At 41.4% G+C, this 18,062-nt stretch overlaps 1 protein-coding gene across 1 annotated transcript in view; it reads right to left on the reverse strand.

The window, feature by feature from the left end:
- INTS8 (integrator complex subunit 8) overlaps positions 1-18,062 on the reverse strand; it is a 178,326-nt gene that overhangs the window by 148,773 nt on the left and 11,491 nt on the right. Inside the window, exons 4-8 of the mRNA XM_030216822.1 lie at positions 16,440-16,580; positions 12,108-12,179; positions 8,777-8,828; positions 1,546-1,728; positions 1,323-1,430 (exon numbers count right to left, since the gene is read on the reverse strand). Of these exons, the coding sequence (XP_030072682.1) occupies positions 1,323-1,430; positions 1,546-1,728; positions 8,777-8,828; positions 12,108-12,179; positions 16,440-16,580 (556 nt within the window). The remainder of the gene's footprint in view (positions 1-1,322; positions 1,431-1,545; positions 1,729-8,776; positions 8,829-12,107; positions 12,180-16,439; positions 16,581-18,062) is intronic.

Below are 18,062 nucleotides of genomic sequence, written 5' to 3' on the forward strand. Positions count from 1 at the left end.
CCTGCCCAGGAAGATGCCTAGTCTGGTGAAATGTGCCCAGACTCCTGCAGGTACAGGTAAGACTTTTAGAGACATAAGCCAAACCTATTGCCCCTTAAATCCAAAAGAGTATCTAATGCCTTGTAAGCTGCTTTGCCTTTTCTGTTATTACAAGGTTAAGTGACTTACCCAAGATCACAAGGAGCAGCAATGGGATTTGAACTGGCCACCTCTAGATTTCAAGACCGGTGCTCTAACCACTAGGCCACTCCTCCACTATAGATGGCTACAGCCATCTATAATATTACCTCTTCATCTTACAACAACAGATGGACATTGTCCTGTAGAGAACCTTAACTCCCAAACTCTCCTGACTGAACAAACTGTAACCAGAAATACAATCTTCAGCATGAGGTCCTTGATCACTCCATCCTTAATAGCCTAAATAGAACCCTCATGAAGGCTCTAAGACCTTGTTCAGATCCCATGAATGACAAACTGGCCTCCTGGAAGCCAGATGTGTTTCATTACCCCCCTCCCCTTAGAAAATAAACAATACCTGGATGCGAAGCCAGAACTACGCCGTTCTAGCGCCAGCTCAACCAGTTTTATCAAGGGATCTTGACAGGAATAGTTCCCTTGATAAAACTGGTTGAGCTGGCGCTAGAATGGCGAAAGGGGGAGGTCCTTGACGCAGCCGGGAGACGAAACATGCATGTCAGACAGCTTTGAGCCCCCAGTCCGAATGCACCTAAGATAAGTGTGCTTAAGATGTTAATATAAGTGAATAAAAGCGGGTGAAGAAGTTAGTGCTGTTTTGAATTGCCAGAACATCATTGTTTGGCAATATAGCACTACAGAGGCAAGAATAATACTGCTTGAATTGCTTGTGAAAATCATGATGTGAGAATATATTGTGATGGGAGAGTACTGGGACTAATGAAAGTAAAGTTAGACAGAGAGAGACAGCACGATGGTAAGAGAGAAGAAAGAGGGAATGAGAGAAAGTAAGCACATGAGAAAAGAAATGGAAACAGGTGGGGAGAGAGACAGCGTGAAAGAGAGGGACATAAACACAGAAAGCAAACATGAAAGAGAAAAAGCATAACATATTACATACAGTATTCCTTCCCTTTATATTATGCCCTTTTATAACTCACTCAAGTCTTGATCTCAAATTATATGCTTATACAGAGCACTTTATCTATCTAAATCTGTTGTAACTTGGCTCCAAGTTTTAGTACAAAAAGGAAATACTGCACCTGTGACATTATCGCCATTAAGCCAGGCTCTGCCCTACTCAGTAATGTAGTTTGAATACTATACACAAGAATTTAACTCACCTTTAAAATTAATTCTTTTGTTCTCAAAAAATAATCCCGGGCCTTGGCATATACGTCGACATTTGTGGCACCTTGCTGGAAGTACACTGCACCCAAATCATAACAAACCTACAATAAGACCAAGGCATGGAAACACAAGATGTTTTTACTCTCGTTTCCCTCAATCCTTAACTAGATTCACATGAGTCAAGGTCAGCACCTAAAGTAAGGAGAGGACACTCACCTGACACTGTATTTCATCAGAGCTAATTTTCAGTCCTGCAGTGGAATTCTCAGTCTCCCCATTCACCATGCCAGGTTCCATGGCTAGGAAATCCAGGGTCCTCATAGTGTGCACATAAAGGTCCTTCTTCAGTTTGAGGGCTGCTTCCAGCACCAAAATTGAATCTTCTGTCTGCTCTTTCAACTGTAGTTTACAAACAGATGGGTATACAAATTACTGCCAGAACTGATTCATTACATATTCAATGAGCACTAAAAAATTTAAAACTGGCAAAACCGATTGCTGGAGATTTCCCCATCTTCACAGAGGTTAAAATTGGGCTATAAATCTCAAAAACACCCTGTAGAAGGGACTTTCTAAACCTGCTGCATCAGGAATATATCTAGGGGAATGATAAAGGCTACTGACAGTCATGTCCCTGACATTAAGGGGAGAACAATCAAACTTCCCACACTGGAAACTTTTCATTTCCAAAAATTAAAGCATGCAAAATTTTGTTTTATTACAAAAAGTACAAAAATACCTGCAGTATTTATGCCTGCTTTTTATATGGACTAAAATGTAAAAGAAAATAATAATGCAAAGAGCCAAATGCAATTTGAGAGACTAATTCCCCCCCCCCCCCCCCCCGATCTAAACATGTTGTCAGGAATACTTTCTGATATTTGTACTTTTTACCTGTGCTGAGAATGGGTAATTTTCAAGCAAGCCAATTTATGCAGGTAAGCATTTAACTCATTGAAATCAACTTATAAAATTGTTCTTTAAAAGGTGTGGCTATGCCCACTCAAGGGTGAACCTACATAAACATAAGTGAAAGGTAGGTAGGCTGCTATCCAGTTAAATAAGCCCCCTTTAGCCTCTTATCTCTAGTTAGCTAAAGTACCTAACCTGGAAGATTGCTTTTTTGGTGGTCACTTCAGAGTGTAGAATCACTGAGCTCCAGGCACTAGTAATTTATGCACCTTTATGCTAATTTATGTCACAGCAGACTGGTGCTGGGCACTTATCTTAAGTCCCTGCCTAAGATTTGACAAATCTCCACTAATTTTCCAAGGCAGAATGCCAATAAAGGTAAACAAGTGTTTGGCAGTCCAAAGAGCATAAGAGCTGTTGCCTTCTTTCTGGAGTGAACTAAATACCATAGAAAGATCATCCAGCATTTTATTTCCTTTTTGTCTAATACGCCTGTGACTACATTTTCAAAAAGAGCACTGTGGGTGGCTGGATGGTAAGTATGAATGAAGGAGGCCTCTCATGAACCTTAGGGGAAAGAGGGTGGTATATGATAAACTCTTTTTGTGGATATACTCAAAACGGTAAACATACTATATACAGGTACAGGAGGACTCTTCTCTCTCCTTCTCTACTCATATCCAGCAGATTGCCAAGACCTGTCGTTTCTTTCTTTACAACATCCGTAAAATCCGCCCCTTTCTTTCTGAGCACTCTACCAAAACCCTCATCCACACCCTTGTCACCTCTCGTTTAGACTACTGCAATCTGCTTCTTGCTGGCCTCCCACTTAGTCACCTCTCCCCTCTCCAGTCGGTTCAAAACTCTGCTGCTCGTCTCATCTTCCGCCAGGGTCGCTTTACTCATACTACCCCTCTCCTCAAGACCCTTCACTGGCTCCCTATCCGTTTTCGCATCCTGTTCAAACTTCTTCTACTAACCTATAAATGTACTCACTCTGCTGCTCCCCAGTATCTCTCCACACTCGTCCTTCCCTACACCCCTTCCCGTGCACTCCACTCCATGGATAAATCCTTCTTATCTGTTCCCTTCTCCACTACTGCCAACTCCAGACTTCGCGCCTTCTGTCTCGCTGCACCCTACGCCTGGAATAAACTTCCTGAGCCCCTACGTCTTGCCCCATCCTTGGCCACCTTTAAATCTAGACTGAAAGCCCACCTCTTTAACATTGCTTTTGACTCGTAACCACTCGCCTCCACCTACCCTCCTCTCTTCCTTCCCGTTCACATTAATTGATTTGATTACTTTATTTATTTTTTGTCTATTAGATTGTAAGCTCTTTGAGCAGGGACTGTCTTTCTTCTATGTTTGTGCAGCACTGCGTATGCCTTGTAGCGCTATAGAAATGCTAAATAGTAGTAGTAGTAGTAGTACATAAGTGTTGCCATACTGGGACAGACCGAAGGTCCATCAAGCTCAGCATCCTGTTTGCATAAGTGGCCAATCCAGGCCACAAGCACCTGGCAAGATCTCGAAACTGTACAATACATTTTATGCTGCTTATCCCAGAAATAAGCAATAGATTTTCCCCAAGTCCATTTCAATAACAGCTTATGGACTTTTCTTTTAGGAAGCTATCCAAACCTTTTTTAAACCTTGCTATGCAAACTGCTTTTACCATATTTTCTGGCAACAAATTCCAGAGTTTAATTTACACGTTGCATGAAGAAACTTTTTCTCCAATTTGTTTTAAATTTACTATGTTGTAGCTTCATTGCATGCCCCCTAGTCCTAGTATTTTTGGAAAGAGTAAACAAGTGATTCACATCTACCCGTTCCACTCCACTCATTATTTTATACCTCTATCATATCTCCCCTCAGCTGTCTTTTCTCCAAGCTGAACAGCCCTAGCCATATCAACTTTTCCTCATAGGGAAGTCGTCCCATCCCCTTTATCATTTTCATTGCCTTTCTAGGTAGGAATAAGTGGCTTGCCCAGAGTCACAAGGAGATGCAGCGGGAAATGAACCCGGTTCCCCTGGATCTCAGGCCACTGCACCAACATTAGGCCCGGAACTAGGTCTTCTTCCTATGCGGTGATAAGCTCTAGTTGCACAGAGATGTACCTTGACAGAACTTATTTTGTGGTCAGACTCAGAACATGCTCAGTTTTTGTGTCAGTCACGAAAAGCAATCTAGGGTCCTGCTCTCAAACCTCAAACTGTAAATGGAAGGTCTGCCAACATCATCTAGTGGATTGCTTTCTAGAAGAGAGATGTACTCAGGACACTGAAATGAAGAGATACTACTAAACCTTACATTCAAGCCATTGGAGGAAGTGACATCATGGCTCTGGATGGCAGCCTGATCCCTTAGCTTCTGCTTCCCCACTAATTTAACTTGCTCAATCCCTTGCCATCTGCCTTTGCATTAGCCTTAGCTCTGCTTCTGAAGTGCTGAAGAGACAATATTATGGCTTCCCGAAATAATCAACTACTAAGGAGGGCGGTAAGTTCCCTCATAAGCCGGGACCCAAACCCTCCTCATGCCATGCGTCCCCAGGCCCCGATTCTCTGTCTTGAGTCAGTCCTTGCAGTTGGTGGCTAAACATCAGGAAGCCACCTCCTCTCACAGTGTCTTTCAAGGTTTTAAGCGCTATTTCATGGAAATGTGCCAAAAGATGAAAGGTATGCGGGATGAGATTTTGAAGAAAATTAAGACTGTGAACAAGGACCATAGAGATTTGGGTGCAAGAGAGGAGGACTTGGAGACCCGCAGTGATGAGCATACTGAGGCCCTAGAAACACAGCACACTCATACAGGCTCTCTGTGTATGTAATATGAAGATATGTTGTTTGAACTTGATGATAAGAAGAATGGGGAGGGGGGGTGGGCGGCAGAAAAATCCGAGAGTCTGTGGAGTGCCTGAGGCGACAGGAGTGGTGGATGTTCCTGCCACTGTGCAGCTGCTTTGCACTCAGATTCTTGGCAGAGATGCGGATGCAGTCCTGGTTGAGCTTGAGTACACAGGTTTGTCCAGTAGGCTGTGAAGGAGCACATCTATCAGCAAGCTAATCAAAAGGGCGCTTTACATTATAAGGATACTCTGGATCGAGTATTAAAGGATCTTTCTGCTTTTACTTTGCTTAAGTGGAAAGATTTTAAACCAGTGTTGGAGATTTTACAAAAGGAAAAGATTTCATACAGTTGGAGCTTCCCCTTTGCCTTGTCTTTTGTGTTTGCAGGCAAAACTCACCAAGTGAAAACCACCTGAGGCTTTGTGGATACTGCAGGGATTGGAGGGAGTTCTTCCCTCATCTACATCAATGGTGCCTCCAACTACTTGCGCTAAATTTCAACAGTGGCAGCGTGTCCTGGATAAAGCGCAAAAGATAATGTGGTTCCCTTCTGCTGGGATTTGTTGAATTTTGACTTCTCCGTAATGTCAATTCATCTCGATACCTGTTGATTGTTAAATTTGGAGCTGCTGTTTTTCTCCTTTGAAGTGATATCCTTCTTTCTTGGGGTGTACTTTTACTGTTTGTAAAAGTGGGCTTGAGATCTTGCTTCAGGGATGCTCTCTATTGTATTCAGTTATTTACACTATTAAGAAGCATGTGTGACTGTGTGAATTGCTGTGTTATTTGAACTCTGTTTTGTGCAAGGGATTTATTTTGCTTTATTTTCTTCTTGCATTGTGGGTGGAGGGGTTAGATGGACTGGGGTTGAGGGTCAGAACCTCTATTTACTTGCAATGTGGGCTTTTGGCTTGCATTTGTAGGTGGTGGGTTTTGGGCTTGGGGGGGATTCTAGGCAGCAGGGTTTATATTTTTGTCAGTTGGAACAGTGTTTTTATGGGGAAGGGGATGGTACTACTATGGTTCTTTAATGGTGGGGGAGGGAATCTTTTTATATTCTGAGTGGGTTGCTTATTTTCTTCTGGGGGTAAGGAAGTTTTTTTACCCCCATCAACTGTGTCATTTATTTGCTTTTATATTGTTGTTAGGGCTGCTTCAGGGGCTACACAATGATCTTTTACTGCCAAAATATGGTGAATATGTATTAATGAAAACAAAAGTACAGAAAACTGCAACCATTGGTCTTCTAAAATATGTTGAAAAAAACAGCTCAATTGCATAAACGAAAAGGAGTGGTAACGCCGTTCAGACACCCTCTTCACTCCGATAGTGCCAAAAAACAAACAAACATTTTTTGTGTTCATTGAATTTATGCTCAACTTGTTGTAGTAGTTTTTGTATAAAAAACTTTATTTGAGGAAGTACTGTGATTGTTACATATACACCTATATAAATCAAGCATAAACTAGGTATTCTATTATAAAACTATCCAAATCAACCCACAATAAACTAGTTTGGTCTAGGTTGATTTTCTACAAATTCTGCAGCATCCAAGCTTTGACAACTTTATAAAAATGAGACAAATCCTCTATTAATCTGAAAAGTAAACGGTGAAAAGAGTACCAATAATACCATAGTTTTTATTGAGTTGCGCAATACCAGAGACAATACAGGCTAAAGCAGGCTCGTCCAACTTCAGGCCTCGAGGACTGCAAAGAGGCCTGGTTTTCAGGATATCCCTACTTGAATTCACACAGTGTTCAGAAATGGTTTTTATACATATGAAACGAAGGCACACTGTTTCTCACTAATTAATTACAAACATTCCATGAGACACCATCTGGTCTACTAACTTCCCTATTTTGTTGGGGTCTGATTGTTCACACACCCCTAGCATAAGCTTTGTTTATAATTACTACTGACCTTAAGTTCCACACCCTCTAACTTTCTTCAAGCTAAACCAATTTCTTCATTTCTATTCTGTACAAAATATTTTAACCCTTAATATACTTTTAAAACTCCATCAGCGACATGATTCTGGGGTGTCTGTCCTGGACTCCAACACTCAAAGGAATTAGAACTTCAGCTAAAATAAGGTCATATACACAGTGGCTGAAATTAAAATTTTACAGTCCTACACACATTGCAGCATAATTCAAAAGACACAAACTTATCTGGTCCCTCTGTATGAACAATATCTCTATAGTGCCACTGAGGTTTATCTGGTAATATCTATTTAACTTCTTTTTATCTATTACATATAAGTGTTCTCTTTCAAAGCACTAAGACTTACAAAGTTACATAGAGGGGCATAATCAAACGAGGCACCCAAGTTTTCCTGAGGATGTCCTCGCCGGACGTCCTGGCGAAGGGGCGGGGAAACCCGTATTATCGAAACAAGATGGGCGTCCATCTTTCATTTTGATAATATGGCCGGGGATGCCCAAATCGCAACATTTAGGTCAACCTTAGAGATGGTTGTCCCCGGTTTTCAGCAATAATGGAAACCGAGAACGCCCATCTCAGAAACGAACAAATGCAAGCCCTTTGGTCGTGGGAGGAGCCAGCATTCGTAGTGTACTGGTCCCCCTCACATGCCAGGACACCAACCGGGCACCCTAGAGGGCACTGCAGTGGACTTCAGAAATTGCTCCCAGGTGCATAGCTCCCTTACCTTGGGTGCGGAGCCCCCCAAAAACCCCACAAAACCCATAACTGTACAACACTACCATAGCCCTTACAGGTGAAGAGGGGCACCTACATGTGGGTACAGTGGGTTTCTGGTGGGTTTTGAAGGGCTCACATTTACCACCACAAGTGTAACAGGTGTGGGGGGGGGGGGGGGGAATGGGCCTGGGTCCACCTGCCTGAAGCGCACTGCACCCACTAAAACTGCTCCAGGAACCTTCATACTGCTGTCAGGGAGCTGGGTATGACATTTGAGGCTGGCAAAAAATATTTTTAAAGTTTTTTTTTAATGGTGGGAGGGGGTTAGTGACCACTGGGGGAGTAAGGGGAGGTCATCCCCGATTCCCTCCAGTGGTCATCTGGTCAGTTCAGACACCTTTTTGAGGCTTGGTTGCAAGAAAAAAATGGACCAAGTAAAGTTGGCCAAGTGCTCGTCAGGGACACCCTTCTTTTTTCCATTATCGGCCAAGGACACCCATGTGTTAAGCACGCCCCAGTCCAGCCTTCACTATGCTTCCGACATGCCCCAGGGGACTTTGGTCGTCCCCGCGACGGAAAGCAGTTGGGGACGCCCAAAATCGGCTTTCGATTATGCCGATTTGGCCGACCCTGGGAGAAGGACGCCCATCTCCCGATTTGTGTCGAAAGATGGGCGCCCTTCTCTTTCGAAAATAAGCCTGATAGTAACCTAGGTAACTTTGTAAGTCTATGTGCTTTGAAAATTTAGCCTCAGTGCCAAACTAATGACAAAACCTTGTTCCACTGTAGTTATGTGACAGTGAATGTATACTCCACAGCTGGGTGAGTGGAGTTAAACTACTGTTTCAGTGCATAAGGACTAGGCCTCAGCTGATACCTGTAGTATACCAAGAACAGCCTGGGACAATATATGTTACCATATCTTCTTGGAGTAGTCCTCTCAGAGTTCTACAGTCCCTTGCTCAGGATGCTCACAATAAAAGGATTAGAAACAAAAAGCTCCAACTCACCACCTTCAAAATACTTTCTGTTAGCTCCTTTTCTTGCTGTATCTGATTCAGTCTTAAGATTAGAAAGAGAAGAAAATGATAAAAGGATATATATATACACACACACACACCCCTCAACCAAATATAGAATGAGAATATTTCCAATATAAAATCAGATTTAAATTACTGTCAAATGCAGAAATGTGGTACAGTTTCCAATATACAATACAATATACAATCACTACAGAAATATTCGCATTAAAATAAGATTTACCTTTTATTAGAACATTTCTGAAAAAAAAAAAAACAGGCTTTGAAAGGAAGAACAATGAACGTGTTGCTAATCTGCAGGAATCCCATTCCACAATTTAGGACCCTCAACTCCACATACTTTACTAGAAGTTGATATTAATTTAATTCCATCAGGGATTTGTAGGAAATTATGCTTTGATGACCTCAGTGCTCAAGACGGTTCATATGGAAATAACCATTTCTTTAGATATACAGAACCCTCTAGATACAAGGTACAGGGCACTAAGGACAGTTTCTCATCAACAAACAGGTAGTCTATTCAGGAGTAAGTCTGGTGCAGTGAAGAATAGAATGTTTTAATCTTTCACAGGCATCTATCAGTCCCAAGTACTTAACTGTGAATCACATACTCTTTGCCTGGGTAATATCCCCCACAGAACAGACCCCAGTAGAGTTCAGCTCAGGAGTGATGCAAGTATTGACGTCTTCCCCCCAAAATTAGCAGACCTTTTGCAAACACTGGCAGGGAGATCTTCAGATCTACACAAAAGGCTGCTTGGTCCTCACTGGATGCATATATGCAGGTGAATGTATAAACCAAACCCCTCAGCGATACATTGGCAAAAAAGGGTCTGGCCTGCAGGGTCTCTTTGAACCTGGAGCACCTCCAGGTCTGGAGCGTTACAAAACAAAAGGGCAATAGCCCTGCACTTTCTAGCCCTACAGTTTGAAGCAAATATAGCCAACTTATATAGCTCCTGTCCATCATAAGAACGTAACAGCCATACTGAGTCAGATCAATGGTCCAGATAGCCCAGTATCCTGTTTCCAACTGTGACCAATCCAGATCACAGGTACTTGGCAGAAACCCAAACAGTAGCAACAGTGGCTTTCCCATGCCTCATTAGCAGAATATGGACCTTTCCTCCAAGAATCTGTCCAAGCTTTTTTTTAAACCCAGTTACGCTAACTGCTGTTACCACATCAAAAGTCTGCAATGCTGAGGTTTTAGGTGCCACAGATTCTCTATTGGATTTGCTCTGGGAATGAAATAGGCCTCTCGTGGATATTTTCTTCCACTGGCGCTTTGGTGTTGTGCTCAGGATCATTGTCATGCTGAGAGATGAATCACCTCCCTTGTCCCAGGGACTATGCAAACTAGAAAAGGTTTTCTTCCAGGATCTGCCTATACTTTCTCTTGATTTTCTCAAGGCTTCCTGCTCCCGCTACTGCAAAGTATTCTCAAAATAAAATGTTGCCACCACCATGCTTTGCTATAGGGATGGTGATGAGCTGTATTTTATGCTACAAATATTGCTTAGCATTGAGGCCACAACATTCCAATTTGGTCTCATCAGACAAAACCTACTCCAACATAGGGGACTCTGTACATAAGTGTTTCTTTGCAATTATCATCCAGCATATTATATGGATTTTCTTTAGAAGTGGCATCTTTCTTGTAACCTTCCCACACAGGAATGTTTTGGAGTAATCTTGAAATTGTTGAACAGTTAATATTTTCTTCAGTCTCAGAGACCTTTGCATTTCTATTAATCTTAGACTTCAGCAATCCACAGCTACTAACTATAGAGGGACTTCCTGATCAAGGCAATGTCCTGGTAGTGCCAAACTGTTTCTTCATTTGGCAGCTGATAGACTCAGTGAGACAGCATTCCCTTTTCATCTATGTGGAAATGGTCTCTTTTTAATTAACTGTAAACTTTTATCAAGGTCATTATTTTAAAGGGAAGGTAAAAAGAGATTTGGAATTAAGAAAATAGATTACAACAGGATATACTCATGTTTTTGTTTGAACTGATTGAATAGATATTGCTTATCTTACTACATGCTGTTGAGATCAGTATACTGCGGTTTTGTTCCTAATTGGAACTAAGGGCTTTTATATGAGTATATCCATAACTATTAATAATGTTCTCAATATTGTTTTTAAGTGTTGGTTTATTATTTACAAGGATTTATAAGCTGTAATTTAGATATGTTTTACATAGTTATTTACCACATATTTTAATGTATATATTTGTTTTTATAACCTTGTATATGTATTAGTTTAATGCACGAATGATAAAGTCTTTGTTACTACTGATATTATTTTATATCTATATATAGATATAAAAGGCAACCCCAACGTTCTGAAGCCTCCACGGAAGTTGAGGCGCCCGAGATATCCGGTGTGCCCTGGAGTGTCTGCACCGCCCTCGCGTCAAAACGTCATGACGCATCAAAACATCATGACGTCGAGGGCGGAGCTATTGACACTCGAGGGCCGAAACGGCCCACAGCGAACAAGGCAGCAAGTAGCTTCGAGGGACGGAGGGAGGGCCAACAAGGCAAGTAGCTTCGACGGACGGAGGGAGGGCGAACAAGGCAAGTAGCTTCGAGGGACGGAGGGAGGGGGCCCCTTGCTAGCGCCCGTTTCATTCCGCTCAGAAACGGGCATTTTTTCCTAGTATATTCATAATGTGAAATAGCATTTCTGTGTGTATTATCATTTGTTTTATAGTCTGTAATTTATACCTGGTTGATTTTATCTTTCTTTCAGTGATCAAGTTTGTTTTCAGTCTTTAAAGTTTATCCCTTGATGCAGCCTGAAGGTGAAACATGGCTATGTCGGGATTCAACAACGACTTTTACTTTTTTAAAGACTTTTGAGGTAATACTTTTGTTTTCTACCTGTGTAGTTCTATTATTATCAAGCCTCTGAGTTCTGTTCATAGATCCAGCTGGGACAGGTACAAGGGTTCTGGAGAGTAGAGGTGGTTCATGATGGATTACATTTAGAAATCTGTGTTATTCCAAGTAGCATGTTGCAGGTGGGGTGTGTACAGAGTCAGCACGTGCCCTGCTTCCTTTTATGGTTACATTCTCCTAAATAAAGTGATCCAAATTTAAGAGGTGGGGGGGGGGGGGGGGGGGCAAGGGACAAAAAAACATCAAGGCAGCATTCTATTCTTGCATTGTCAATGTGACATCGTTATCCATATTCCTTTAACCAATAAAAACATTTGAAACAAATAAAAATACAAAGAAACAATTTCTGAGACAATGCTCAAACTCTGTTTTAGATTCAGATCAGACTTACACACTTAACTGAGGTGGACCTGTTTTCACTTGTTTCACAGGAAAACTGCTCTGGACAATAGTCCTAACGGCCCTGTTACAAGACAAGAGAGAACAAAGACAATGCACATTTAGGTGAATAATCATCATGTAAGAAAAGCTCTAGCACCATAAGACATAAAACAGGCATGTCAGCCACAGGCATCATATGGCAGTGAATCTCTATTAAAAGGAAACCAAAGACAATTCATTTACAGGTAAAAGATGCTCAAATCTATAAGAGAAGCTGTAGCCTCAGGATGCTGGCCTTGATGGACCTTTGGTCTGTCCCAGTATGGCAATATTTATGTACTTAAGGCCGAACCTTGCGGAACTCCTGAGGAAATAGCTTTCCATGCAGAGATATCAGAATTTGTCTTAACTTGAAATGATCTGTTCTCAAGAAAGGATTGGAACCAATTCAAAACTGATTTTCCAAAAAAAGCTTTCCGAGACATCCAATGTGACCATAAAATATTGTTTCCCATCATCAGACCCCATTTGATCTTGTCAAGTGTCGATACTAACAAGTTTCTCTATTATGCTTTGGTCTAAATCCAAACTTGATGCAAGTCCAATAAATTGTTCATCCTGAAGCTGCTGAATACCACCATTTCTAAAACCTTTGCCAAGAATGGGATTGAAGACACTGGACAATAATTAGTTGGAACATACACATCCAATTCCTTACTTTTTTAAAAGTGGAGTAACTGATGCTGTCCAACATAGTGGGCATTAACCCCTCAAATAATGATCTATTAATTGACATACTAATTATTCCAGTAAATGAATCTCTCATAGCTTTGAAAACAGCAACAGGACATCCAATTTACAAAAGGTATTATTTAAATTTGAAATTTTACATATTTGTTTTTAAGATACCGGGGTAAATCATCCCACTTTATTCCAAAATTAAAATCAGACTCTGGCAATGGTAATTGATCTCAGCTGCTGGTTCACTTCTCTGATCAAGTTTCATATTTCATGGGTGAGTTTAGTAACTAAGAGGTCCTCTTTTATAAGATGTGGTGAAATCTGGGCTTAGCACATTCTAATATGGGACTTTCCTGCATGCTAATTCCAGATATGCCACAACATTAAAGTTGAACATTTTATTTTTCACAGGCCGTGCCCTAATGTTCCCATTAGAATGCAACACATGCAAAAAAAACAAGGGAGCACTTACTGCCTTCTACTTAAGATGCGCTAAGTGCTCCCACTTTAACCCTGCGCTTCCAGTTAGTCCATGCTATTGAAAATGCTAGTAGGAACACCCACTCTCTGCTCATGATACACACCTACTAAAAAATATTTAAAAAAAAACAAAACAACAACAACCAGTGAGCACACGCTTAGCGTGCACAACAGGCAAATACCTGTTTTTCCTGTGCTAAGTGACCGTTAGGGCTTAATACCCTTTAGTAAAAGGGACCCTAAATAATTGACGGGAAACATGAGCAGAGACAATAACCAGTCATGTTACATCAAATCCTGGCTGAGAAAGAATGTGGGATGAAAATTAAAAATGGAGGAAAGGGTTGAAGGAGTGGAGGAGTGGCCTAGTGGTTAGGGTGGTGGACTTTGGTCCTGGGGAACTGAGTTTGATTCCCACTTCAGGCACAGGCAGCTCCTTGTGACTCTGGGCAAGTCACTTAACCCTCCATTGCCCCATGTAAGCCGCATTGAGCCTGCCATGAGTGGGAAAGCGCGGGGTACAAATGTAACAAAAAAAAAAAAGTCACAAGGAATCCAACTGCACCCCATCCTCCTTCCACAGATATTTTTGAGAATCACTATGGATGTAGAGAGAATAGACCATTAAAAGTAAACTCCATGCTGGAAACTGGAGTAGGCTTAACCACCCAAGAGAAAAAAAAACATACCATGGCTGGACAACCTTTACTACACTGAAATTTACTCACCATAAAAAAATTGCTCTACTGCTCCCAAGAGCATCTACAGAGTAGTGATACCCTAGAGCAAGTAATTTTCCACAAATACTTGCAAGGACTGATGGGATGGTGGAAACATGACCTGGTGGCACCACAAGCCATGGGATAGCCAAAAGCTAATCTGCAAAGATAAACAGTTACAACTCTAAGAGCAATGGGCTTTCAAGAAAGCATTAGAACAGGGAGGGGATGACCAAATATTCATATTCGATTTGATTTGGCCCTGAATATATTATTTGTATTCAGCCAAACATGATTTTTTATTTATTTTTTTTATTTTTGTTACATTTGTACCCCGCGCTTTCCCACTCATGGCAGGCTCAATGCGGCAGGCAATGGAGGGTTAAGTGACTTGCCCAGAGTCACAAGGAGCTGCCTGTGCCGGGAATCGAACTCAGTTCCTCAGTTCCCCAGGACCAAAGTCCACCACCCTAACCACTAGGCCACTCCTCAATCTGGTTTTCTACTGTGCTAAATCCTACTGAAATAAACACTTGATCACCGATTTCACATTGCTTCTTTTATTAACTGTTACGTTAAAGCTCAATGCCCATTATTTTGTATTCAGTATTTGTATTCGGCCGAATAGTAAAATATGCTATTCAGTACAGCTCTACTTATAACCCGAACAGCAGTGGGCTTTACAGCAAGAGAAGGTTACCTACACAGGAGTGACCATAGTTAAAAAAAAAACCTTTATTGAGCATGGAGAAGCCAACTTTCAATCAATGGTTTCACTAGTTTTGATAGCTATGAGGATTATTAGAAAACTTGGCAATAAAGATGTGGAAAGGGATTGAGTATTGAATTTACTACTGCTATTGTAAAATGACAAAACCTGAAAGAAAAAAAAAACAACCAAGGGAGGCCAATAGAGTTTGAGCATACTTGAGACAGTTACAGAGGGCAATAATAGGAAAGGGGGTTGGAAGTTTGCACAGAACAGATAAACTGCCAGAACCAGCCAGTTGGGGTTTCAAGATATCCCTATAGAATATGCATTACAGAATTTTGCACATAATGGCAGTAAGAAGTCATTCAAATCGCTCTCATGAATGTCACTATGGATATACTGAAAACCAGATTGGCTGGTGGCCCCTCAGTACAGGTTTGGGATCCACTAACAAAGAACATGGGAGTGAGGAGGTGGTATTGAACATATAAATTCGCTTACTAAATGCATTTACCTCCCCAAGTGGAAAAATCAAAACCGGGAAGAATGAGTGGGCCAACTAGTCTTTCTGCTCTCATTTTCTATATTACTGTCATCAAATACAAGGTAAGGTACTGTACTAACTGCATTTGGACCAAAGCTTACCGTTCAATCAGTAGGATATGTTTGATAACAAGCTGCTTTGGCTTTAGGAATAGGAGTTTCCCTTTAACCCCAGACAAATTGGAAAGTGACTTGTCATCCTTGCTCTCTGTAATGAGACCTGCAAGTTTACTACCCACAGCCTTTGTTTTAAAGCAAAAGGGATTAGAAGTCAGACTGAATGTTCCAAATATCAGCAAAAAACTAGCACAAGTAAAGATTTCCAGTCAAATTGGTGCTTGAACCCTCCCTCCCCCAGGTCACAACAAAGGAATAGCCACAGAATGGGAAGCTACAATTTCAAACGAGACTTCTAAAAGGCATCTCTGATACAGAAATCGCCATTCTTTCAAAATAATCAAAACTTTTCAAGTCACAGCAAGTAGCAAATAAATAGAGAAAATTCAGCATAATCTTGACACTAATACGAAGCCTGTAAAAACTGCCACAGAATCCTAACAGCAAAAGAAACAAAATATTTCAAAATCCAAACATTTTGGCACTTTCTCCAATGTCATCTGGGACCTTTAAAAAGAATTGGGATATATGACTCGTTATCCATGGAGGAATGAAGAACGACCACCAGTGAACACTCATTCTGATCAGTAACAGAACAAGACTAATGTGATAAGGGGGGTAATAAAGACAATCCTTCAGAAGGGAAGAGTTCAGTGCAGGATAATTCACAGCATTGCAATGACTCTATAGGTTCCTGTACCTGCGACTTTTGCCCAAAATATTACAAATGACACAATACTAAAGAAAATGACAATCTGGTACCAACATATCCATTTACACCATGGACTAGGCAGACACACAAAGCTTTCTGAAGTGTGCTACAATTAGGCTGCAGAGTTTGATTCTAATATTTTTGATTGCACACGAGTACAGCTGCAACACTATAATAATAATAAAAATGAAGAACAGCACATGGTTTATCCACTTCTTAAATTTCAGCACCAACTCCATTTTAGCCACATCAAAGTTCCTGGAAAGGGACCTGTGTCTCCCAAGGTAAACAAGAGAAAGAAGAGGTAGAGCTTCTGACCAGCGGTTGTAGAGCAGGATGGCCATGGCAGTGGTTGGAGGTAAGCTGGACAGGTCCATATCCGCATGCTTTGTGCTGGGAGGAACCTTACTCGCACATAGCAGCTCGTTCAGCAGCATGTTCAGGACAGGCACAGAGAGGCTGCAGGGGAGAGAAAAGGACACAGAGGTTTAGTTTGCACTGTAGATAACCTAAAAAAACAACAAACAAACAAAAAACGCACATGGGTCTCAAGGACTTTCAAACATTTGCTGCAGCTTTTGTCAAACACTGGGGTACTAATTATTTTTTACCCAAAACTTTAAAGTAGAAGTACTTGACTGTTTTTTTTTGTTTTTTTTGGGGGGGGGGGGGGGGTCCACATCCCTTTAACTGAGCAATGAAACCCTCCCACCCTCTTCCCAAACTACATGTCCACTAGTGACTACTGGCAACTACAGATCGCTAATTGTTAGCCAGTAACAGTGCTACCAACATGATGCTAAAATTACAGAGGTACACAGTTATACTACCAATAACTGTCCTAATAACTGCCTTCAGTCTGTCTAGAAACTGCCTCACATTTCAAAACCCTTCTCTGCACCCCGTTCTAACTACTTCCCGCACCCCTTGGGTGTGAGGGTACCACTGGATAAGAACCCCTGTTTTAAAGCAGTTTTAGCAACAAATGTTTAAACTTGTTTAAGTGACCGTTAAACTAGATCATCAAGATCCCCCTCCTTTATTTTCAGTTTCTAAGGAGATTTTTACACCTTTCCACTTAACCATTCTCACCTCTAGGAACCCAAGTAAACCAGCCTGCTCCTGTGCTTTAGTACAGCCACAGCACTGAGGTGTGCACTCTGAGCCCCACACAGCCACAGTGACATTTCCATTTCACTAGGAAGCACTTTCATAAAAGGCAGCATCAAATTACAATTTGTCTACCTGGAGTTAGCACAGTCTGATTCATGGGCTGATGCTCAAAACCTAACGCCAGTGGTAGAGCCGATTAGTGCTGGACCAGTGCCAGCTTTAGGGTGCGCAGGATGTTCAGAGGGCAACAACGATGGAGACAATGTGTGCGCCATAAATGGCTGCAAATAATATTAAAATGTAGTCAGACAGATGCAAATGAGGTTATCAGCTATTCCCTCCCATGCTCAGAGAAACAGTGCACAAAAAAACACTACTCTACTGCTGGAAACGTAACACCAGGTCAGAGCTGAGGTTAGAATATTTGAAGAAAGAATTTCTCAAAGAAGGATTGTCTTTTCTGAAGTCCAGAAAATCTAAAACATTCTGAGCACAAAAAATGTCATCATCCCCTTGAAGACAAACTGGTCATTGTAGCAGTATTTCAGAAAATTTACTTCCTTGAGCATCAGGTTAAAAAATGTGACCAAGAAATCCAACCGAAGAATGTCTCTGTAGATCTGGCCCTCTTGCTCTCATAATCCATAGTAGATTTTTGTTTTCTGTACATGGGCTCCCTGCTCCCCAGTTTGACTGGGAATGCACACAAGAGCTGTGCTTACCACACAGCTCTTGTGCACATGTGCCAGGCAGGTTCCTCCCCCTTGACTTCCCAATGCTCAATGTTACAGCACACATATAGTTTGCAAGTTATTAGTGTTGAACATT

The sequence above is a fragment of the Microcaecilia unicolor genome, chromosome 1 (genome assembly GCF_901765095.1).
Source record: "Microcaecilia unicolor chromosome 1, aMicUni1.1, whole genome shotgun sequence".
In the NCBI taxonomy this organism is placed as follows: domain Eukaryota; kingdom Metazoa; phylum Chordata; class Amphibia; order Gymnophiona; family Siphonopidae; genus Microcaecilia; species Microcaecilia unicolor.